This window comes from Mizuhopecten yessoensis, unplaced genomic scaffold (assembly GCF_002113885.1).
Source record: "Mizuhopecten yessoensis strain PY_sf001 unplaced genomic scaffold, ASM211388v2 scaffold2663, whole genome shotgun sequence".
Lineage (NCBI taxonomy): Eukaryota > Metazoa > Mollusca > Bivalvia > Pectinida > Pectinidae > Mizuhopecten > Mizuhopecten yessoensis.
Window position 1 is genome coordinate 228296 of NW_018404658.1, and position 27035 is coordinate 255330.

Here is a 27035-nt window from a genome sequence, read left to right on the forward strand (position 1 = left end):
TGTTTGTTAAATGGTTTATTCTGTTTACTGATAAATATAACAACATCTATAAATGAAAGTAAAATATATATATATATTAATAAGAACACCAATGGTTTTATTCATACTGTGTACTAAGTTATTATAATGTAACCATTTATGACATGCTCCTGGTTATTGCCCCATTTCCTCACAGGTTTCCCGCGTATATACCCAAACTGGCGCATTTCTGAATTACTCCTCACTCATAATGGATAATCAGGAACAACATGACCCAAAATCTATCCTTGCTCTTGTTGTAACACAAGAACAAAAGGACACCATATATCAACTGTTCAATCATTATGATTGGGAATATAATGAAGTGCCTGTTCAGGATCAGGTGGAGACTTCATCAGGAAATAATCTTTCTTCAGATGTTGACAATGGAACTGATGTTGAACAGTTTACTGTAGAGCAGGTGTCTGATGCGGAAGAGTGTGAATATTGTCTGTGTCGTCCGTGTATAACAAATGAAAGTAACAAGCAGCTGTGGTGGGAAACTGAAAATGTTGAGCAACATAAACGAAATTCTGCCCTTAGAAAAGAAAAATATAAGCGATTTTGGACCAATCTTTTTCACAGAAAAGTATGGAAGGACCCCAGATATACTGAAAGGAAAAAACAAGCTCTTTCTACTGACTTACGCAAGACTAAATATGTATACCATAGACGAGATTTAATGCCTAAATGCATACTGGAACTTGTGAGATTTTGGTTTCCTAATCCTCCCAATGTATCTTATAAGGGTCACATGTGGGAATAGTTCCATTACAAATATTGTTCAATTTTTAATTCAACAATAGTACTATTCAGAATAATTTGCATTGGGATTTATTTCTGATATGGATGAAGTATACAACACTATACAGAAAGAGAGGTATGTAAACACATATATATTGCAGTGCTTGCTTGTTAGCACGTGTGTACATTGCTACTAGCACTTCCGGTGTAAACACACCAGACCTGTCAATCAATAGCCCAGAATTGTACTGCCTTGTACTTTAATTTCCATTTATACCGGTTATCACATTTTTTTCAGAGTTGATATTGGGTATAAATAATTACATCACTGTTATCTACACCCAAACAAAAACTTGGAAATATATTAAAATGGAAATAATCATTATTTCATAAAAACCTTCTCTGAAGTGAATGTGGCCAAAAAATTGAATTTTCCTCCATGTTTTCTGAGTGGCTGCTATTTATAGTCTGACCCCGGTCTTTAACCCTTTCACCACTGTAGACCATAATGGACTCATCCATATCAATGTATGGTAGAGTCTACTCAAGTTACATAGGGGTGAAAGGGTTAACATATGTAATATCACTCTGTAATTTTCAAAAATATGCATACACACCTTGTGAGACCAAACTCGCTGTCTCGCAATATAGTATAAGTAAGTGAAAATATAACATGATATATTTATAGCATTTGATGTTTCTCTTCTCTCTTGTCCATGGGAACTTTTGTAACCCTGCACGTTTCCGAATCCCACGTCCTAGGTATTCGACTTTCTTCTATAATGGGAGTTGTCAGTATTTTCAGTCGCTGGAAAAACAGTAAGATCTCTATAAAATTTACAATTTATTTTACATTAAATAATTCACACAGCAATCTTTTTGAGTTGCATGAACGGAATAAGGAACAGGTTTTCATGTTAGGTTTTCGACTGACTTTGTTGCAAAAATTGTGGTGCTATATACATAATATAATGAAGAAGCACTAAGCCAACACATTTGGGCATCACCTCGATTGTTTGCAGTAACATTATCGTTTAAGTAACTTCATCGAGCAAAAACGTTGCAACTACGTATAATCTTGTAGAAATTACTCACTTAAATCTTCCTAAAGTTTTCCTATGCAGTCTTGTTAACTGTTAATCCGTGTCGAACGATTTTAAAGTTTTGCAAATATGAGTGATTTTTTTTTTCAATAATTAATTTCAATATATATTATACCAATATTTATATGTCTACATCAAGATACATCATAGATACTATCCCATGGCCAAATTACACACGACTGAGTTTGACATCACAATTCTGAGCTGGCTTTGGAAAAGGTTCAGGCATTGGATCCATAAGTTTCAAATCTAATTATTTGTTTTCAAAATGATTCTATTTCTATTTAAATTTCGTTATTAATTTTCATGATATCGTGATTTGCTTAATATTGTATTTATAACAGCTAGCATTGTTGTCCATTGCTTGACCGAATTATTAAAGTGATAGTTACAGAGTAACAGAGAACGTTGGATGGTGTGCATTGTCACAACCATCTTGTATGAGTTTTCGCTCACAAAATCCATATTGTGCCTTCATACATAGTGTTTTGTAGTAATAACAAAAGTTAACATTCTGCAGCCCTAGAAAATGCTTTTACAAACAATAAGCAATTACCACAGATGATTACCCATGAGCAAACTATATTGAACTTGTATCACACAATGATGACATGATTGGATTTAACAGACAAATCACAAGATTTGTTTTCCATATGAATCAAACAAATTATCATTAATCACAAGAGGCCACCTGAGTCCTACAGTATTTATTTTTGTTGCTGAAATATGAAGTGGAGATAATTATGTCAATCATCCCAACCAATTTGAGTGAAAAATAGTTAAGCATAACCTTAAGTTAACTTTGCCAGGACCATGAGTCGAGTTTAAGTTTGAAATAGTTATTTTCAAAAAGCGGTCGGCCATATTGGATTTCCGATCAAACCGAAATATAACAACATTTTTTTTTTTTAAATGGCGGCCGTGTGGCCATATTGGAATTTTGATCGACTCGAGAAATAACAACACTTTGTCAGGACTAGAGTCGATCATTCCTACCAAGTTTCAGTTAAATCGGCCCAGTAGAACTTGTCTTTTAGTTTGAAATAGTTAAGCCCAGGTGACCTAAAAAGTGGAAGATTTTTCTTGTTTTTACATTCATATCGTCCTCTCAACACAATGTCGTTTGGGATAATAAATGCTTGACATAAATCACAGGACATACAATATATATATCACAAGTTCTGCAAATAATTCACGAGGTTTTACCATATAAAACAGAGGATGACCATGATCAGATATTGAAATTTTCAACACGCGCGGGGGAATCCTTTACATAACAAAGGTTACAACAAATATACGTTATTGTTATTTGGGTTGTTTTAAACATATTTTCTATGTATTATGTTCAAATCTGACATAAGCAAACATTTCTTTGTTACACTGGGACATTGTTTTGTTACTAGGGTCTTGCTGTATTATGTTTGAAGCTGACTTACCTCAGAAAAAGAACCAGAAATACCCATTAATTTATAGACCATGACGACTGGAACACACACCATTGATGACAATGACAACATTAGGCCAAAGGCTTGAGCGAGTGGCGGGTATGAATACGAAGATCCTAAATTATCCAGTCGTAACGACGTCAGTTGCGAGATGAATAACACCTTGAAAACAAAACAGAAAGTATAGTCATCATACCGCTTACTACATTATATAAACTAAAGACCTTATTTATTGCACATGGAAATCATTGTTTGGCACGTTATCCTGCTAAAGTTGAGCCCTGTTTGTTACGAAATTTTAATAAAAGGGGGTTTCAAGTCACACAAGATTAACTTAAAATGATCGTCGTAGAAGGTTGAAACATAATATTATAGTGAAGCATTTCGGATTAAGTTTTAAAAAGACGACTGGATTTGATGAAAATTACAACTACATTCTAAATTTTCTTTTCATTCTGATAATTAAATACAATAACGATCATATTTACCGTAGTGAGTAGGGGAGTGATGAACTTCAAACAAACCCACAACAATCGGTTGACCTTAAAACCCAGCATCATGTAAAGGATGTCATCAAATCTATCGGCACCTGTTAACACGCAATGCCCGATCTGACATAGACATCATTTTTGAACATTTTTATCACTATAGCAATAGACACTACAGGAGTCATCTAGATCTCGTAAAGTTGTAGTATATATTAATACAACCTTTCTTCAGAGTAACTGATTCAGCAAAACATCAATTGTTTCATGACAAAAAAAACCCTACTGACACGTATAAAAAGTACTCGTTCGTAAAAATCTAACTAAACGGTACCAATAACTTAGACCAAGCTTACTTGTATGGGTTGGAGAGGGTGGAGATTTTCACTAGGTATAAAAATTGCGATCGGGCGAGTAAATATTTACACATTGCATATCTTCTATTTCATGACATTTACATATTTTTTTTAAATGTGATGTATAATGAAGCATTGTTTTGTTATATGTATTGCACGCTGTTAAATTTTAAACAGAAAAGAGTATCAGAAATTTTGTTTGTGTTTTACGTCCTATATCCATTGAAGGACGTGCCAGGATTTGGTGGTGGAGGAAAGCCAGATTACCAGGAGAAAAAACCAACGACCTACGGCCAGTACCTGGCGACTGCCACATGTATGCCTCAAACCCGTGACCAAGTGATGAAGAGCTAGTGATTGTAGTCAGTCAGACGGTCACGCCTTTACCGCTCGCCTTCCAACCGCATGAGTAAGAAAGTGTTTTTTTCTTTGACACAAATCATAGCATCATCCTTATTTTTACACGTCTTGTAAATGTATGTAAACAAATATTTTGTTGTAAAATCACATTTTCTTTTGCAGTCTTAATATATTTTTGACAGTTTTATTGGTTTTGTTTTTATACTGTTAACGATATACACATGTATTAACAGCTTATGTCATTCCAGGATGTGCCACCATGTTTGTTAAGTATAGTGTGTTAGATGCAGGGTATGATGGTGTATTTGAGTCATATAGGGCCAAACAACACTAAAAATGAATGTTTTACCATCAATATTTTGAATTGGTTGGAGAAAAGATCAGATCTTATTGATAGATTAATTAAATGTAAATAATTATATATAAATTGTTAAGAAACTGCATCACACAAACTTTTCGTAGTTATGACATTATAATTGTAATTGTTTAAAATTGGTCCATTCAGTCATAGAATGTTTGATAGTAAATGGTTTGTTGGTCACAAGGATTACAAAAAATGTAAGCGTGTGTAAAGATATGGTCTATGCGCAGGTACATAAATTTGGTTAAAGTTATCATAAATGATACCTACCGAAAACCCATCCGATTGCAATGCATTCCCAAAAGCAGACCCATAGCAGCACCATGCCACTTGCAGAGAAATTGTCAAACAGGATCCAAATGTAAATACCTCCCTATTAAAAGAAAAACACCAAACACCGACGATACACAAAATGTTTATGATTTATGATTGTAATGACTTTTAAATGATCGTTTTACGTCTCTTTTATTTTAAAGAATGATGTTCCAAGAAATGTGTAATAAAACATCTCTGCTATTTATTATTTCGAATTTCGACTTATATGTTTCCTGTTTGAATAAACTTATTATATATTCTAAAATGTAATGACTGAAGCATGAAAACAGTTTTGGAAATTATGGTCTTATTTATGGTCTTATTTTTCTGAAGTTATTTATTTCGAAATGCAAACTGTCTAAGGTGAATATGATATGAAAACAAATCCTCACCTGAAATAGACGCGAATTTGTCATGCTGATTTTTTTCAAGTTAAATTCAGACCTTTTTACCTAAAATTGACTTTTTTTGCACTTTTCAGTTCAAATTGATCTAACAATATTTAACCTGAATTGACATGAACAAAGATTGCCTGTTTATTAGCTGAAATTATTTTCATGACATTTATTTATACACCGAAAATAAACGATGTACATTAAACAGCTGACTATCAAAAAAAAATATCAAAAAGGAAGATAGGACATTTTCCCTTCTAACAATACTTACCCGTGTCGTCATAGACAACCCAACTAGGAAAAGAGCAAAACTGTATACGGCAGTCAATACCATCCGACTCCATTTCTTCTGGTACCTCTCTGGGAGGGCGTCAACCATCATGGTCACGGCTACTTCGACTCCGAGGAACTAAAATATGTACGGAAGTCTTACAATGAGTTTTTAAGAAAACCGACAATGTTATTCAAACGAACTGAAAAGGAACGGCAATGATCTAAAATATTAAGTAATCATTTTTTAACGCGCATGCAAAACTTATACGAAACAAACTTGGCTTCAGTGTATTTTTTCCGGTCAATTTGGATTGTTATTGTACTTGCTACGTCGAAAGGGTTATATGTTTAATAATGCTTCCCTATCAAAATTATTTACTTTTTTTCTCTCAATTGAAACATCTAACAAATATATGATTTCAAACAATAGCATGTCATAGTCATTTGAGAAATGATAGAAATAAAAGAAAAATGTTTATTTAATAAATTACACTCTTGATCTCTTTACTTACCAAGCTATCCATTCCAACCAGGAACAACATGAAGAAGAACAGTACTGCCCAAAAGCTGGCTCCTGGCATCAAGGAAACGGCTTTCGGGTAGGTGAGGAATGCAAGTGCAGTACCTGTTAAATTGTTAGATTATCATTTAATATGATTACATCAGCATTGCTTTTTATTCGACAAATAAGTCCTGCGTAATCAGAAAGCAGCCTGTATTAGAAAGAAGCCCGATTCTATCAAATCATATGCGACTTGATGCCAAAGGTAAGCATTTTGGAAATAACAACCTGAATAACAAAATGACCGATTCTACCATAACAGACTGGAATAACTGGTAAAGTCAGCATTTGGAAAGAAGAAAAAGCTTGTGCATGTAGCAGAATAATAGTCCGATTCTATTAAAACAGATGAATGTGCAAATCATCAATTAAGGAAAACAGCTTGTAACGGAAACAAGATCTAATTCTATAAAAAGTAGACGCAAATTTATGCAAGTCAGCATCTGGGAAACAACAACCTGTATCAGAAAAAAACGATTCTATCAGAACAAACGTTATTGTAAATCCAAAGACACTAGTTGTGATCATGGAGAGCCATATTGCATGTAAGTTGACACTGTTCACATTTGTTTTGAACTTGAAGGCTAACATACACTCACAACTGAAAATCAGACAATCTTTCTAACGGACTTGCCCGTTAAAATAGTAAGTATATAGGGGGACACGTTATCTGTTATTTAAGTTGAAACCAATAGATAAAACATTGATATTACCAGTAACACTGTGATATCACTACTCCGGTAAAATTATACAAACTGTGATATAGTGCGTTGTAGGAAAACAATGTAAACATTTTATTTTAAAACAAAATCTATCTCAATTACATAGCTCACCTGGTACAATGTACGTACCATGGCGAGCTAACGTCGTGGTACTTTGTCCGTCATACGTCGTCATCTGTTTCAATCATCATTAATATTTAATGGCATCTTCTCTCAAACTACTGAGCAGATTAAAACCATTTTTTCGCGATAGTAGCCTTAGCCAATGGGAACAAAACGGTATACAAATAAAAGAGACGACCCTTTCTGTGGGTAGAAGGTCTAAAAGGTAAACTTGAGAGATATGTTTTGCAACATCTCTATTGTAAGAGCATTCCTAGCTCAATGGGTTATATTAAAGTTATACAAATATAAGGGGTGTCCTTCCATGGGGTTAAAATTTGATCTCAAAAAAAGGAGGGGGGGATATAGTTATTTACATCTACGTCCAAATCATTGGACAGGTTTCAACCACGTTGTTGTGGTAGCAAGTTGTAGGGGGTGACCCGTCTGAAAAGAGGTTGATGGCCATGAAAAAGAAAACCAGCAATTTGAACAAAAAGCAGCATCCTTAGCTAGCAGAAATGAAATGCTCTAAAAGTAACATCCCCAGGGACTTTCTTCCGAACCTACAGTCAACCTAAATAAAAACATCCTCACTTCAGCTTCACTGGTTGACATAGCGCGCATGGGAAAAAATGGGAACTGTAAACAAACATTTCATTAATGGTAATTCTATGGAGCTGTTGGTCTAAATGCTGCTATCTCCTGGTCTTTCTAACTTGTAAGTACACTAGTATCGCTGTCATTAACGACATTGTCAAACACGGCATGTATTCCCGTCGAGCTGTATTAAACAAAAAGAGGGATACCGGTGCGTCCTGTACCTGAGTTAGATATATCTGAAATGTCAACTCCTTGGTTACGTGCCATAAACCCGAGAACGGAGAACACAGCAAATCCTCCTAGAATACTTGTGCCACTGTTGATACACATGATGACGATACTGTCTCTAAAATAAAAACCGGACCAGCCAACAATTACATATCCTGAAAGGGAATCAATTTAATACTTTCTTTAAAGTACAAACATTACTATCTTTACATATTTAACGACCCATCAACATAGAGGAGGTCATCATGACCAATGAAAGGTCGATACAACAATGTCCTACGAAAAAGTTAAACTTTAAAAGTAAAAGTGGCCAGAGGTAGTAGATGCTTCCTTTGTACTTGAAAACCAACAGTTTTCAAATAGTTTAAAACGCAAAGACAAACCATTTACAATAAAACACTCCTTATTAGATTGCGTTATCCTACTTTCAAGTAATGGACAGGAAAATACTTACGTTCACCAGATGATCTTTATGGATTTCCAGAAGTATGATGATATAATGTCATAATTCATAATAATATGAATTTGGATCGACCGTTTGAAGCGAAGTGGACCGACGTTTACAATAAGGATGAAATTCAAATATACATCGACACCACGTGCATTAAACTGAAAATCTGTACCTGTAAAAGTTGTCGTTGAACTTTTTATAGCTTCCGAGTGTCATCAATCCTCCGAATGCAACAGCAAGAGAGAAGAAGATCTGAGTTCCCCCATCTACCCATACCTGTCAAATTGATATGTGAAGGTAGGTTAATTATAACAAGTTATTAATTAATTGCAACGGAGATCGTAACAAGAGTGCTCTAAAATGCCCCTGTAGTTGCAAATAAAGTATTGGAAAAATATCACAATGCCAGGATATACTTTTAAAAGTACTAACTTAGAGCAAAGATCGAAAATAGTCTGGGACAGTTGCCATCCCCTTGGAAAACACCTATACATGTGTAAATCAATAACAGGCTACGGCGGCTATGTTTGATGACCAATCCGAAAACGAAATGCGTTACAAATATCCATAATTGCTTATGCGAATTTTCATAATTATCCATCAGCAGTTTCTGACGATAAAAAACCCCATCGGAAACAAATTTTTGGAAGAAAACTTATAACAATAAGAACAATAATAAGAACGCAGCAAAATCAGTAAGTCCACACTTCGTTTGGGGAGCCTAATATGTACCGTAGCGACAACAAAAAAAACCAAATCGGATTGAGAATTACATTTCATATGACAATGAGGAGAAGCAAACAAAAATCAAGTAACCATGAAAAACAAGAGGCCTTAACGGCCACCTGAGTTATAGTATCAACTCATGGTTAAATTCCAATCAAGTTTGAATTATTTCTATTTGAAAATGAAAACTACAACCAAAACTAAAAGTATCATTTTCCTATATAAACTTTAGTACGATTCACCCCCTCCCCAAGGACAAACCTGGAGCATGGAGCTTATGTAATTCAAAGTTTAAAAAAGCAACTTAAGACCCTTCCATTTATGAACAGTGTTTGTTTCCATCATATATCTTGGTTTGGAAAAGAAGATTGTTGAAATTTAAGACAATTCGATTCCTTTGGGCCCTGCCCCTCAGCCCCTGGGGGTAGGCCAGGGTCAAAATCTTCAAAGTATCAAACTGTCATTTCATGGTTATAATTTCAAGTTTATATTTCCAATTGAAAATGAACAAAATATACCCGAAAGTATCAATTTCTTATACAAACTGTACACTTAACCCCCTGCAAAGGGACAAAAGTGGAGCCTGGGGGTCATGGAATTCATTATTTAGATAAAACATCTGAAGACCTCTCCATCTATGAAGATTATTTGTTTCCAGCATATCTGAGTCTGGAGAAGAATTCCAAGATAGCCAAAGCCCAAACTGTCATAGTATCAAACTGTCATTTCGAAGTTATAATGTCTTATCAAGTCTCAATGATTTCCAATAGGAAATTAACCAAATATACCAAAATGTGTATTTTTTCTATATAACTATATTAAAATTTATCCCATCCCCAGGGGACAAAGCGCTTTAAGACCCTTCCATCTATGTCGATTACTTGTTTTCAGCACATCTTGGTCTGGATAATTGTTTTTGATTTAAGCCAATTTGACCCCTTTAAGTCCCGCCCCTCAGCCCTTGGCGGCAGGCCTGGGCCCAAACTGTCAACGTATCAAATCGTCTTTTCATAGCTCTGTCTGTCAAGCTTGAATAATGTCCAACGGAAAATGAACCAAACATACCCAAAAGTTTCATTTTCCTATATAAGCTATAGTAATCTTTGCCCCCTCCCCAGGGGCAAACATGGAGTCTAAGTGTCATGAAATTCACACTTTTGATAAAGCACCTCAAGACCCTTCCATCTATGACGAGTATAAGTTCTCAGCCTGGAGAAGATGACTATTGAAATTTGTGGCTATATGACCCAAGTTGGGCTCCACCCATCAGCCGCTGGGGATGAGACGGGGTTAACAATGTCAAAGTATGAAAAGGTCATCTCATTGTTATCATGTAAATCAAGTTTGAATGATTTCCAGTAGAAAATGAACAAAATATACCCAAAAATTGCATAGTAAAGTTCATCCCCTCCCCAGGGGTGAACGTGATGGCCGAGGGTCATGAAATTCACAACTTTGATTAAGTACCTCAAGACACTTCCACCTGATATTGGTTTCCAGCATATATTATTCTGGAGAAGAAGATTTTTAAAATTTAAGCAAATTTGATCACTTTTAGCCCCGCCCCTAAAAGCCCCTAGGGGTTGGAACCATATAATTCGCAAATTTGGTTGGTGCATATTTGACCAAGGAAGGTTCCTGCAAATTTTTATTGAAATCGAATCAGCGGTTTCTGGGGAGAAGTCGAAAATATGAACTGTTTACAGACGCACGACGGACGACGGACAACGACGGACAAAAGACGATTAGAGTAGGTCACTTCGATCGCGAGCTTGCAGCAATATCTGTAAAACCGATAAAAAGTCTTTAACTAAGTATACAACTCGCCACTTCATTTTCAATCGTCTTGTTATAAGAATACAACTTTATTGAACGTGAATGTAATAATGTAAGATTCTATTTAATACGCAATATCAATAATTTGTAATTTTTTTTAATTAATAATGAACAGTTTTAAATGCAATGAAAATAATAATGACAAAATAACATTATCAAATTCATCTTAAATAACAGTAAAAATATCATTAGGTACTGTAAATAAAAACAGTACCTGTAGTGGCGTAGGAATATGTTCAAACCGTTTTGACCAATCGCAGCACCTTTAGGTTGTATTACACGTGTTTATTACCATATTTATGACATGGCCGTATGACATAGTAAAAACCGGCCAGTAAAGTGATAAATTTAATTACGTTTCGAATTCCTCTTTTAAATCATTTTGATTGTTATTGTTTACTCACTGTTTTTATACAGGAGGTACGATAAGGCCTTGGCTAGTTGTAAATTTTGGCAACAATGCCCTCGTTATCTACTGTACATAATATATATAAATCGACCAGTTTCGCTTTGAAAGTCAGCAAGGCAATGCGTTAAGAATTAACAGCTGAAGTCATTTAAGGACGTGCCTCGATGGTGTATGTTCCTCCTTGTGATAACGCAGACCTGATACCGATTTTAAATGGGCTATCGCCCTGAAATACTTTCCTATATTGGGACAAGGCCGCTTAGTGTTTAAGGTATAAATGAATTGAACATTTAAAAAAAGTACGTTGACTGTGGAAAAAGTGACCTTTTGCTTGAAATTTATTTTCAATGAGTAAAAAAAACACAATTTAATGCTAGAGTGACTCTAATCTTGAAATATTTTAACCCGTTCCACTAATGGGAAACCATTTCAAGGTTGAGTTGAGCGAAATTAAAATTTTTGAATACATTTTGTCCGTAGATGTAGGTCATTTGAAGCGGTCTTGCAGAGCGAGTAATACTTTTATTTTCTTTGGAGGTGGGAGAAATTCAGAGATGGAAGATTTTAATCAATGTTTGATCTTAATAATGTAGGTTAGCATTTTCGATATCTGTGTCTAGTGTAGTTAGGCTGTGATTTTGTATCTGATCAATGGGTACTTAACGTCTTCGCCGAGCAGACCTAAGGGTGGTTCAGGATCTTGTTTTCTGATTACATTCAATTGCCATCTACTCGTCAACAAAGGAAGGAACAACGCCTACGGAGATTTAACATTATCGTCGGTCCCCGCTTGGAATTTCAAAACAAGATAAATTTTGTAGAATATCACTTACACAAATATCAGATTATATTAAAAAAACACCAGAACTGCCTTTTCCAATGTGTAGCATGCAAATTAAGGCTGGAGAGTATTAGATTCTAGCATGTCTGGGTCAAAGAAATTTTAGCACCTCTGACTCATCATTCTGGGCCCCATCCTTCAGTCCCTAAAAGTTGGTTACGGTCAAATGTTCATAGCATCTGCCATCTTCTCATGCATATATACAATGAAATTCCAATAAATTTCAACCTGTTTTGAATTTCAAACTGAAAATGAACCAAAACACCCAAATGTATAATTTTCCTACAGAAACTACAGTAAATTTCACCTCATCCCAAGGGGGGAGCATGAGGTACGGGAGTAACGAAATTCGAAGTTTTGATAAACCACCTTTAAACCACCTTTAAACTATATATAAAGAGTATTTATTTCCAGCATATCTGAGTCTGAAGAAGATTGTTGAAATTTAAGCCAATTTGACCAATTTGGGGCCTGTCCCTCAGCACTTGTGTTTCATAGTTACAAACTGTCATCTTAGGGTTGTAACTCCAATCAAGTTTAATTTCAATTAAATATCATTTTACTATATAATCTATAGGCGTGCAGCCTGGGGGTAATGACATTCACAATTTTGACAAAGCACCTCATGTATGAAAGTATTTGTTTCCAGCATAAATGGGTCTAACGAAGATTGTTGAAATTTAAGTTAATTTTACCCTTTTGGGCCCCGGCCTCAGTCCCTTGGGGTGGGCCAGGCTCATAATTTTCATGGTGTCAAACTGTCATCCCATGGTTATAATTTAAATCATGTTTGAATTATTTACATTTGAAAATGAAAAAATATACCCAAAAGTATCATTTCCCTTTATAAACTATAGTAAACGTCAATCCCTTCCAAGAAGCAAACGTGTAGCGCGGGGGTACTGAAATTAACATTTGTGATAAAACACCTCAATACCCTTCCATCTTTGAAGAGTATTTGTTTCAAACATAACTGGATCTTAAGAAGAAGATCTTTAAAATTTAAGCAAATCTGACCACTTTTGGCCCCGCCCCTCAGAGCCCCTGGAGGTGGATTTAATTCACAACTTTGGTGCATCTTTGTCCATGGATGGTTTCTGCAAAATGTCATTGCAATTGGTTCAGGGGTTTGTGAGAAGAAGTCGAAAATGGTAATTGTTTACGGTCGCACGACGGACGACGGACAAAAGGCGATGAGAATAGTAAAAATAGAAAAGTATGGGTAGAGGAAGATTAAATCAGGAACAGTTAAATACAGAATTCATTCTATGACAAATGGGACCTCATTGAGTTACACCTGTGTGGGTGTTAAAGGTGCGGTACTATAATTCCCACTAGAGCATTTAAATGACACAATTTCTATAAAATTGTATCATCATCGTGTGCAACATTTTCCAAATTTTTCAATTTATTGAAGATTTAAGCATGTTAATTTCATTACATGTGAGATAATTCCCATTTTGGACACGTTAATTTGTAAAGTTCTAAAACGAGTCTATTTCTATTTATTTCAAACTTGCNCCCCCCCCCCCCCCCCCCCCTGAAAAAAACGACATGTTTACCTGTACATCAGCAAGCCTTTTGAAGTCGGGGATAAGAAAATAGAGGATCCCGTCCACAGCCCCATCCAGCGTAAGGCCCCTCACCAAAAAACACAATAGGACCACGTAAGGAAACAGAGCGGTAAAGTACACCACCTACAACACAAAATAATTTTTAAAATTGATAATTGAAAAACATTTGAAAAAAAATCAATTTGAATTAACAATCATATTAGTGTTAATTAGCGATTGATTTGGGTTTGATGCCCTCTCAACAGACAGGACGGTGTAGCAGGCGACAAAAGTCAATTACTTCGCTATTGTATTAATAAATCGCCTTTTAACCTTAAATTTAACAGTGAATAGCTTGCAGACATAATCTGCAATGCTTACTAAATTTTATTTTATTATGGTGAGTTGACATTTCGCGGGTTGTACTCAGACTGCGATCATAGCCAAAAAAGATGCGTTAACTTTGGAGATCAAATATCCACACGATTCAACACCTACCTTACCGCTCCACTTAACACCTCGCCACACACAGAAGTATATGATAATCCATACAATCAGTAAACTGAGGGCGATTTCCCACACAACTCCACCACTCTCTTCTATTCCGCCGGACATCTGGATGACACGCCGTCTGTAATATATAAGATTTTAACATAAGCAAGAGTATTTGACTTAGTTTTAATGCATTTCACCTCTTGCTAACAGCCAAGGTGTATTTGCTTCCTTGAGATACCAAGTTGTAAGTGCCTCCTCACTCAAATCGCATGCTGACGGCACTGGCATAGTGTTTTAACGGGTCAATTTAGATCGTAATATAGATCAAGGAACAGTGGTCCTTTAACAACGACCTTCGTCACAACAAACGTGGTTAAAAAGTGATACTACATTTTTTAATATGAATTTGCAAGAAACCGTTTTTAATACGAATTTGCAAGAAACCGTTATGTATATAAGGTTTAGTAAATTAATACGTAACTTGATGAGATATTAGCACATATTTTCTTTATATTTTAAATCCTGTCAGATAAATGTATTCTGGTAAATACAATAAAAGTCAACCAATAATAATGTTCTTACTGTTTTATTAACAATATCATTTATGTCCCGGTGTTGACTTTCCGATAATTCTTTTGTTTGTCTTTAACGTTTTTGTTTATTTGACGTCATTTCCTTCATTTAACATGTTTTATCTACCCTCTATTGGCCCTGGTGACCACCTCTGTATTGATGGTCCATTAACAACAGCGAGTCAAGACATATTTAATGCTTGTCCTGAATGACTGTAAAATGATAAAATCGATACTTACTCCCAGAATTCGACGGTGGGGTCCACAGGGTGATGATTTGTCGAGTTTCCCTCTAGACACCGACTTTTAGACACATTGTACATGTCTTGTGATACATTCAAACTGCTAAGGCATGAGGCTACTGCTGCCTCCTTTGAAACAGAACACCTGTGGATTTGACGGGACAGGTTGGTAACATAATTATGAACTGATATTGATAATACATTTGATAACTTTTTGAAACTCTTCTTCGTCGTCATTAAAAAAAAGACGATTATCAAACTTCAACGCGAAAAATCCGAGGAAAACACCCTGTCAAATCTAAATCTAAATTCCAATTCATCTAATATGTAACAAGGCATTTGATTGGCCAATAAAATAATTTGCGACAGTAAAACCACGATATAGCGTCCGCAAATTTCTCATTTGAATACGAAGCCCGGATGGCGATTGTTAATGACGTCGATGACCCCGACTGACCCTGACACGTCAGGAAAGTGATTATTTATCAAGAAAACACTCAAAAATATCTTAAAATCGTCGTTTCTTTCGTTGGGTTTGGTTCATTTTAATTAGAATGGTGTTAACCCTAATGTATTTTGAAATTTGCGGCGGTATATCGTGATTATACTGTTGCAAAAAGTGTGTCGCCAGTAAAATTCAATTTGCGACCGTATAATCACGATTTACCGCCGCAAATTTCAAAATACAGTAGGGCTATCCCCTAATTAAAATGTTCCGAGGAAAGAGGAAATATATACTGCAATTTTGATTATTGACTGAGTAAGTGATTATTCTACTTTGCCAAGCGAGTCTGCTTAGTGACATAATTTTGTATGTTGAATCTAGTAGCTCAACATCTAAGCTCTTTTAAGGACGTGCATCCATGTGTGTTATGCATGCATGCATCTGTGTATGTGTGCTTGAGACAGGGAATGTTGGTGTATTTACCTCCTTGTGATAACGCGGAACTATAAAGTTTTACTTAGACTTGAGTTATAGAATTGTTCACGTATTGGTTTAAAATAATCACACTCGATCATTGAATGTTTGACAGTAAATGGTTGGTCACAATCATGACAGAAAGGTGCATATTTATTTCGTTTAATGCATGCATGTGTAATACAGATATAGCCTATGCGTAGCCGGGTGATATCACGTCTACTTGTCACGCAATGCAACCTTATAAGGGTGAATAACAAGCGTTCATTTGAATAAGATCGCTATGTAATCAGAGCAAGGCAAGTGTATTAGCCTCTGGTTGTAGGCTATCACCTGCTTTTGTAACTTGATCTACTGTTATTTCGAGTTATTCCGACGTGATCCGGTGACAGAACATTAAATCCTGTTTATATTATTTTACGAGTGTTGATGGTTTGCTGTACGGCTAACAAGTCAGAGCAGGCGATGGCTCTTTTGATGTATTATTCACGGTAGGCACATGTCTGTCGTGACGCATGGCATTAAGATCGATGAATAAATGTCAATGTTAGTCAATGGTTACATGTTGTGTGAATATTTCCTGTTCAAAACTGTAGTTTGTTTGGTAGCTGTAGATAGAATTTATATTTTTCTTATACATGAAAACGCCTATGATTAACTTATCATTGTTACTGTTACGTGTTGCCCCTATAGTACCTGTCAGTGTTCCACGCGTTATTGCAGTGAGTCCAGGGAAGCACAGCCTGCATACTCATGACGAGGTAGTACCCGCCCCAAGCCAAGATTAGCATGTAGTAGGTGTTGTAGTAGGTCAGGATCACCATGGTAGCTACCCCGACACCTGGAATATATAGAAAGCTTTGTTTGTTTGTTTGTTTGTTTGATTTTGTTTAACGTCCTATTAACAGCTAAGGTCATTTAAGGACGGCCTCCCCTGTGTGCAAGATGCATGCGTGTAGTGTATGTGTGTGTATTTTGGGAGGTTGCGATATGTTCGTGGTTAGAAAGCATTACACAGTCAGACTATAACACCTTTACATAAACATTTAGATTTGTAGATTGGATACAGTAAAACGAATATTTGAAACAGTTTATGCACCAAAACAATTAGGAAATAAGTTACTTTCTGCTTTACAAATAGTCTTATTTAATCATCACAGTCAAATAGTCACATCATGTCGATCCCAACTTAGGTGGATTACTGATTTCACCTCCATACAGGAGAGTGCTATATCGTGACTAGTATTATGCGCGGACGGATAGTAATATCCGGAATGTCTTATACACTACAACCTTAAGATAGCCTCAAACCATGATACAAAACAATGCTAATAATGTTAATTAATTATTCCATTAAATAGCATTATACTCTAAGCTGTCCCTATACGCATCAGGTAAAGAAGTTTTGAAACAGCCACCACTTATGACGTCAAAAAGACAAGAGAGAAACGTAATTGTGCACAACGTCATAGCACGGGAAAGGTTGAACATCGTCACTTCGGCAAAACAAACTTGAGAGGATCTCAAAACTGTCTGTAAACATGGACACCAAAATCGGAATAGTATTAAACAATTAAACTTACTTAGATATAGAATCTCTATGATGCATAAGTGAGAGGAAATGTTTTCGTAAAATCGATGGAAAAAGAGAGATTATATTGTTTACAAGGAAAAGATTGAAAATATCTTTAAAATGCGCAGCATCTTAGAAAGATTTATAACTTTGATTTTTTTTAAGGATATCATGATTTACACTGGGGTTAGTTTTACTTATACTAATAAAGTTCATTAATTCACAAAACTGACTGAACCCATCACGATCTATTTTTAGTAAGAGTAACCTTGACCTAAGAACCCTTTTAAATATGTTTGACAAATAAATATCAAAGTGTATCGCCATGTTTAATTTCAAAACGATAATAGCCTACCACCGGAAACGATGTGTTGACGGACGGACGGACGGGCACAGTTGTTATGACTAATAAACAGTAAGGTCATTATCTAGGTCATATGTGAACGTCACTATAGGAAATATAAAATGATGTATGTATTGTTATTTTTTCTCTCTCTAAAAAATAGCAACTGGCACAGTTTAATGTAGCTACATAGATCACCGACTTCGTTCACTAAAACATGATTTACCTGATTGTACGTGATATGTTTGGTCTGGTTTTATTTCGTTTTACATCCCATTAACAGCTAAGGTTATTTAAGACGTGCCTCCATGTGTGTTGTGTTTGCATGCACGTGTGCTGGAGTACGTGATAGAAATTATAAAAAGGCTTTCCTGATTTTGTTGGTGTATACGGTGATTCACCCGATGCAAACACTTGTAGACTATAATAATACTAATAATGATAATAATAATTCGAGGTTCTTATATACCGCTTTATCACAACCTAGTCCGTAGGTCGTCCCAAAGCGGGTCACAAATTATTATCCGTGGTTATAGTGCCTTTGCAACCACCCACTGTCTTTCTCAATTCCCTTGGAAGCATACAGCCGGTGCTGCCGTTTCGGCGCTCACAGCTAGCGTTCTACAATTCTAGCAACTACCCAACCACGTACTCATTTACTACCGTGCCTCCTATCCTTATTTAGACTACAAGTATAGAGACACACAAAGGTGATTGCATCAAGGTCACCATCTAGTGATAGATAGAGCATGCCGAAAAAGAAATACACTGCATCACACAACTGTTGAATCCTTCTAGAAATGATCGTTATTGGTAGTGGCCTAACAGTTTGAAATCAAGTTTGTCTAAAATACTGTTTCAACTGAACGTAAATGATCAGATACCAAAGGCATATGAACAATACCAAATAATTTTTTAGCCAGGTGAGCTTATGTCATGGTGCGGCGTCCGTCCGTCAATTTTCCCTTTAAAATGCTTCTAGTCCTGAACAGCTCAGTAGCATCCTTAGGCCAAGGGAACCCAATTTTGTATAAATGGTCGGCGTGGTCTCTTGGGGCGGAAGAGCGGGGCCCAAGAGGGGAAATAGAAGTTAAACCTTTAAAATCATTTTTCTACCGTAGGGATAAAGTTATTTTATCCTAATTTATTCTGAAGCATCCTTAGGCCAAGGGCACTCAATTTTGTGTAAACGGTTTTGGTGTGGCCCCCCGGGACAGAGGAGTTGGGCTCAATAGGGGAAATAGAGATAGAAGCTTTAAAATCATTGTTCTAGTGTAGGGATAAATAGATTTTATCCTTTGGCAAAGGGGACTAAATTATGTATAAATGAAGGGTGTGGCCCCTCTTGGTGCAGAGGGGCGGGGCTCAACATGATGTTTAAATCTTTAAAATTCTTCTCCATCTGTGCTAATTGATATATGTTTATCCAAATTTGGCCTGGAAAATAATTGGGCAAAGGGGACTAAATTTTGTATAAACGGAGGGTTAGGCCCCTATGGGTGCAGAGATGTTGTGCCCTATAGGGGAATTTGAGGTTTAAAGCTATAAAATCCTTCTTCTCCTCTGTACTATTGGAGGAATTTTATGTACAGTTGTGGGATCGCACAACGTTACACGATGTGCAGTGTGCGTATGATGTATGCACAATGGGCGAACGATAAAAATCTCACGATTATTACTTGCACACATTTGTGCGGACGATAGACGACCGTGGTGCGATAAGAACATTATTCTTAAATTAAGAAAAGGTGTTTCAGTGTTTTATTATATAAGGACACGGTCTCATATACAGGAAGACTCGTTCAACCAGACTTTACGCCGAACAGAGAGTCTAGTCAAACCTAGTCTCGTTCAACCAGACTCTTGTTGCCTGCGCAAGCTACCCCGAATAGAGAGTCTGGTCAAACCCAGTGCTTTCGTTTTGTGACATCATAACGAGGCTTACCGAGATTCTGGTAAAATGTTTCATTGGTCCAAAGGTTGACACACATTTTTAAACTTTTGAAGTCAGAATTTGAGTGGCCCAACATTACATTGAATATTTTAATTCATTAAAAAAATTACCTGTATATGCATTCCTGAAGTATCCATGTTTTCACTATTAACGAGAAAAACGTAAGAAAATGCTTCAAAAAGAATGATTTCATGTATTTTCATTGGATATTTTACAATAATTCATGAAGCTAACAAGGCTATTAATACAAGTCAAGCCAGATTACTTGAGTGAGAACCTGTAGTGTTTTGAATGGTGTACAGTTGAAATTTCACTTGCTTTGCATGCTTTTTGCCAACCCCAGTCAGCCTTGTTGGCTTTGTGCTCAGTTAAATTTTATTCAGTGGAATATATATGGCATTATTCTGGAGATTCGACACATTTTCTTACATTTTTCTCGATAATAATGAATAAACGGATACTTCAGGAATGCATTACAGGTAAGTTTTTTCATTAATTTCATTATTCTTTGAAAAGTTAAAACGGCGTTGACATAACGTTCGGAAACGAAAGTAAAAACAATGTCATCTGGTGGCGGCAATTTTAAAGTACTGTATTTGACCAGACTTCTGAATTACAAGTGATCAAACGTCTGGCTGTACATATACATGGACAGTGGTTTTCCCTCACCTGGGGCTCTTACATTACTCGTTAAGTTGTGAAAACCAGATCAAAGGGAGCTGTAGACCAAAACGAATGTATATAAATACCTTCGAAGAGGGGACATATCTTCCATACTCCGATAGCACCTTGACTCATATATTGTCCCAATCCCAATTCCATAATCATTACAGGCGCCGCTCCGAGGACCAATGAGAACAGGTACGGTATGAGAAATGCACCTGAAGAAAACATAAAATACGTTTATATTAATATTATGCCTGCATTAAAAAAGCATTGAACTGTTTTTGTATGGTATTTATTATCTATTTGAATGACACAGCTTTGCAAGCAAATAACATAATGCGCGCTAGCTGTGTCATTCAAATAGATCAAAAATACCATACAAAAACAGTTCAATACTTATATTTACGTTTTCTCTGCCTCTTATGTTCTTTTTTAACTTATAATTTATATTTAAAATTAAAAATGCCCGCCTTATCGACAGTCCACACAATTTCGTTCAATAGTTTAAACAGCGTATTGTCGCGTGCTGATTGGCAAACAAAGTAGTACTTTGAATTTTTAACAAACACTTCAAATTTATTCCACAATTTAGTATCAATACAATTGCGTATGATATGTCTATAGGGTGATTTAAGTTTATCAATAGAACTCTGAGCTGAAAGTTAGATTTGAAATTGTTTCGATTTTTCCCCGGAACAAATTTCGCGCATGGACAAATACAGTGAACACCGTAAATCCGACCTTGCCCTCCACGAGGGAGTTATTTTTGGAAGTTAATTCGAACTTTTCTCTTTGCTCATTTTGTGAAGAATCCAGGCGTGAATGTATTTGTTGATTGTATGGGAACCTGACAACAGTCGGTAGATTCTATAACAGCCTCGTTATTTGACATGTCGTCAGAAACTGAGGAACCGTGGATGCGAGACGCGTGAAACTGATTGCGTTTGAAGTGAGTGATCTTGCGACGGAGCACAGGTTCGTTACAAATGTCTGAAATGTTTATGTGTGCTGTGACTCATATCAGTAGGTCTGTAACATATGTGTCAGTAGGTCTATAGAATATGTGTATTTCAGACAGTTGTAACGAACCGCTGTTGATCAGTGCAGTGTAACAGACGATATTTCTGATAAATTGCATGAGCGTTAAAATAGTTTCCATTGCCGGCATTGGGGATTTCAACCGATGTGCATTTTGTACGATATTGCAGACCTTGGTCTTGTTTTCGTTGTAATAAAAGTGTTTTTTTATTTTATTTTTTATTTTGCACATACATTTACAATGACATTGTCAAATCTCACAATGCCTTGCGATATTTCAGCAGCCGTCATGTTTATTTATATTGGATAATGTAGTTCCGGTAAGTGTTGTATTAATACGCTTAGAATTGTGTCTCGTGATGCATGGTAATTAAAGTCCCATCAACGACACAGCTTTCAAAGAGGCTATATAGTGACAATGCCATGCAAATGTAAATATACTATTTTGTTTTAAAATATAACAGGTGTGACTGAATGTATGATAATATTAAAATTGTTAAATCAACATTAACATGTACAACACATGTTGAAATACATAACAAATCTTTGAATGTATAATATAGCTGATAGCTATAATGAATATTTCATGAATATTTTAACATTCAAAATGTTGCCGTTCAAAACCACACAATCACTAAATACATAAAGATATTTTCGCAAGAGCTGTCCTGCCTTATTATGTGCTTCAAGGCCATGCATGGAAAATACAAATCTATGTTGCAGTGGGACCGTGCTAGCTTTGTCCATAGTACAAAAAGGTTCGGGGGGAAATGGACCTGCTGTTTCCCACTGCATGATCGTTGGAGACGACTTATGAGGGGTTCCCAGTCAGTATTGGGGATGGTTCCCTCCTTTGTTCTTATAAGTATCGTGAAAGGTGACTATTGTGGGAAGAAATCAAAAACAGACCTGGTGTATCGCACTCCATGCATATCGTGAAAGGCGACTAATAAGGGTGGTGGGGGGACCTCCAAAATTGGAGGTCCGTGTCTTTTGCAAAGGGGACATTGTAGAGACAAAAATAGATCTGCTGCTCCCGTTGCAACAATTTGAACCTTTTTCGTCCCATAAAATTATCTTCTTTCTTTTCCATCTACTTATTTTTCAGACGGTGTCTCCCTAGGTATCCGTCCTCATATGACCCTGGCTGTTGCGAGGAAGTAAACAAACCAAAGTATAACCATACAAGAGTGTTCAAGAAAAATATACTCCACCTGGGATGTGAGAGTAGTGCAGCCAGGCGAAAAACACTTCTGAAACATTTTTAATACCACGAGCTTGGCGAGCTTGGGATTTAAATCCCGGCCTCAGTCGTCAAACCGCCGAATGATATTCGATCGGCCTAATCCGCCCATATGATGTAATAAGTATGGTTCATGTTCGTACACTGGTCAACACATTTTGTATGTAACTTCACAAATTAAAACATCACTGAAGGTGAAGCTATACTACTCAACGAAATATGTAATAATTGACAAAATTACTGCTACTATTTACTACAGAAGATTAAGTGTAAACTATGAATAGTGTAAACCGAGAATTGTCGCTGCAGTTTATATTTCGATCTATTCGCCGTCTCTAATCAGGGTGAGTTTATCATAAGAACGAAGATAGTGTGCATATCAATCAAATGTGAAGGGAGAAATTAGTACTGTGCTAATATTGATTTCAACGGTGTAGTGCATAAGTTCAACTGGGCATACATAATATCGATGGTTCTGCCGTTTTAGTAACATTTAACAACTGATTAAACAAGTGAGGAAAACATGGGGTTATGTCCCCAGGCCGGAACACACCAAAGTCCTAAACAATGCTGTTATTCCCTATGAACTGGTTCATCCGTTGTCAGTATAATGTGACCGGACGGAATGCTGACCTGGGTGCCTTCGGCATGGTATTTCAGTGAGAAAGCACTAAAAATGTCGGCATTTGGATCCGCGCTATCACATGGAGGTAACCACACCAACATGTCCTGTCTCCTGCATACAAACGCAAGCACGCATACACTACACATATGGAGGCACCTCCTTAAATTACCTTAGCTGTTAGTAGGACGTTGAACAGAATTAAACCAAACCAAACCAAACTGATAAAATATCTGCATTTAAGAACATAATCCGCTTTATGACGCAAGACAGATATCACGATAGTGATATTTGTCGCTCTGTCGTATTCAAATGTATCTTTCTATATATCTGGCTTTGTTAAGTACACACTTGCTTTAAAAACAGAATGATTACGTCACAGAGAAAAGGTATCAAGTTCTTTATTAACTTTAAGTCTGGCGACTTCTGTAAAGCAAACCTTTAGACATACCTGTAATCAAAATATATCCCTCTTGATTAAAAATGTCAAATAATCTTACCTTAATAATTAAAAAAGTGAAATTGTTTCTATTCTATTACATTAGAAAATCAGAAAAAAAGAAAATATCAAAAAGCTACCAGTTTAGAGAAAGCGAAAAGACAAACATATACCAGAGACAGGTTAGAGGTAAATAACTGTGATATCTATGTCAGACCTACCTCCACCGTTCTTGTAGCAAAGTGAAGGAAATCTCCAGATGTTTCCTAAACCAACGGCATATCCAACACAGGATAACAGAAACTCAGAATTTCTCGTCCAGGTTACTCGCGCCATTACTGTACCACAGCAGACACGTATAGCTAATAGCAGAATGTAAAATCCCCAAACTACACACAGTTAATACCAGTAGCGTGATCGTAAAACTGATAGACTCTAACGTAGTTGTTTACACAAGGTTTATGGTCCGTTTCAGTAACAGCAGTGCTATGTGTAATTGCGCGTGTTACTAGTTTACGGGGTAAAATGCTGATGATTCAAGATGGAAACAAATAACTCTATCAAATGCAATTTAAACACTCGAATACTTATACAGTTTTTATACAAAAGTTTTTGTAATGACATTTATGACATCATCAGATGTAATTACGAATGCTGACATGACGGTTAAGGACATTCCAATATGGCCGACACTCCAAATTAGATACCAACATGACAAATCTATTTTATCTTTATTAATTCCAGAAAATTTCAATTAAAATATGAAAATATCACAAGTCCAAGTGTCCATGTCAATATATTTGTTGAGATATTGTCCAAATAATCACACAATCGCAAGCAAACATGAAGTTGATAACACTATGTCAATGTCTTTCAAGTCACATCCATGCTGTTTACATTCCAAAAAAAAGTAGTCCAAAGAATGTGCAGGACACCACAGGTACGGAGGCCCAAACTGGAAGTTAGTGTATTCAGTGTATAATGTATATTAAAGTAGTTTTCAGTGTATAGTGTAAATTGCAGCAAAACACGTTTTTTGTGTTCATATTAGTATTTTATAGTATTATTTCTGGCTATTGTATTTGTTGCCGCGGCTGTTGTATAAAGTTGTAGACGCTTCAACGTGGCTGTATCAACATGACCGCCTTGATCAAAGGATGTGTCTACCAACCTGAAAAAGAAACAGCTTTAATATAACTTATATAATACATCATACATGATAGGAGTTACATCATTAATAGTACATCACATCAAACGCTACAAGTGTGCAAGTGTAAGACAAAAGCTGTGTTAAACTAGTGTTTGTTTATAGGACTATATAAGAATGAAACTTAACATGGACAATCAAGTCTTATAACACATTCACAGAGGCTAGCATTCTTTACCATATTGTTAATATCAATATATATTCCGTCTTTGCGTATTGCAGAGTTATCTTCTCTTGAGAGCAAGTATTGATTGTTACGTCATTTGTTTGCGAGAGTAACGTCATCAATTTTTGAGAAAACGACGTAATTTTCTCACACGAACCAATGACGTAACAATCAATACTTGCTCTCAAGAGAAGATAACTCTGCAGTACGCAAAGACGGAATATCAACATATCCTTCCTATCTCTGAGATACTGTGTTTGTTGTCAAGGCCAAATATATCAATATATCCTTGATTTGCACAATTAAGTGTTTTAGAACGGAAACTGAGCTGGAATATCCTATGGATGTTCGCAACAGATATGGAGCTACTATCAGTTCACGTTTTACAGTTACATACTATGTCTTTTTACAATGTCATTCATTACAACAGAATTTGCAATAGACAGAAAATAATGATATATGATATATAACTTCATGTAGCAGTTTTGAAATGTTTCTTCGGTTTGTTTCTGTTTCCCATGTTGCCAAAAAACTCATTGAATTCACCAAAATGTCGAGTCACTACGAGTTGCCACGTCGAATGTGATGCGTGTGGGTCACCGTGCATGTGTGCCAGGGTTTGCATCATTGCAAAAAATTGCAGCTGTTTCAGCTTATTATAATTTGTTATAGCTGCTTAATTCACTTAACAGCTTTATTTATCATTAAATAGTGTATACTTACATCGAAAATTGTCAAATTGCGCTGAAATTAAATGTAACAGTGGAAATGTAAACACAGCAGATTTTACGAAGCAAGCGTTTGACGTTTGATCTTTCTGTCACACAATAAAATCCAGGACGATCTATTGAAAACTGGATGATTTTCACTGTGCTTTTCTGATTAGAATACTAGTACATATATATTTAGGCAAAACAAACATGTCAATATAACCTCTTAATCATAATTACCATGTATTTCGCCGATTTGCAGTTCATCCTCACAGCCAATAATGATTAAAACAGGAAGTAACTTTACGTTGAACCGGAAATCCCATCATGTGGTTAATATAGTACCTGAATAAAGCGTTCATCTTGAATAAAAAGGGCTCGCGTTGGTAATTATGATTTTATTCATTCCAGTATACTCTGATAAGTCAATAAAATTGTAATTTATATTCAATTGTTTAAAATTTGACGCTTTCTGTTTTCGTAATTTCTGCGTAGGAATACAATTTCGCTTTCACTTGTGAGTCGGCCACAAAATGTAAACATTTATCACAGATGCCGTCAGAGAGGTTAACGCCATACCATAATACTCCCGTCAAGTTTGACGGGCGTATAAAAATGGCTAAAAATGATGACAATAGACTATATCAAAGCTACATGTGTATGACAGTACGTTATATATGATGCAGGTGATGTGGGAGAACACAGGTAAAAACCAGGTAAAATATATATGAAACAGACTATAACTGCTTTCATAACAGTACTGCCTCTATGGATTTTTTTAAAATGTGGGACAAAGGAGAACACACCAATCAGATAGGCAGGCATTATTTTATGCAGGTGTTTAGACAGACATGTTTAATTAACAAAGCGGCGTGTTACCGGTGCCACACTTGGAGGATGTTAAGCGTAGGAAGGCAAACAGAACATTCATAATGAAAATATAGCATGCAGTGATACA

General features: G+C 36.1%; 1 protein-coding gene across 1 annotated transcript; it reads right to left on the reverse strand.

Annotated features, from left to right (window-relative positions):
• On the reverse strand, positions 1-26420 carry LOC110446238 (sodium- and chloride-dependent creatine transporter 1-like). Its single transcript, XM_021491277.1, has 15 exons — positions 26318-26420; positions 24216-25165; positions 20736-20867; positions 16813-16957; positions 15196-15342; positions 14387-14519; positions 13898-14032; positions 8696-8799; positions 8066-8190; positions 6368-6480; positions 5854-5991; positions 5143-5245; positions 3799-3899; positions 3302-3472; positions 1-1570 (listed from the first exon to the last, which is right to left on the reverse strand). The coding sequence occupies exons 2-15, from the start codon at positions 24328-24330 to the stop codon at positions 1445-1447; spliced, it is 1788 nt and encodes a 595-aa protein (XP_021346952.1). The 5' UTR covers positions 24331-25165; positions 26318-26420; the 3' UTR covers positions 1-1444.
• Positions 26421-27035: the final 615 nt, after the last annotated feature.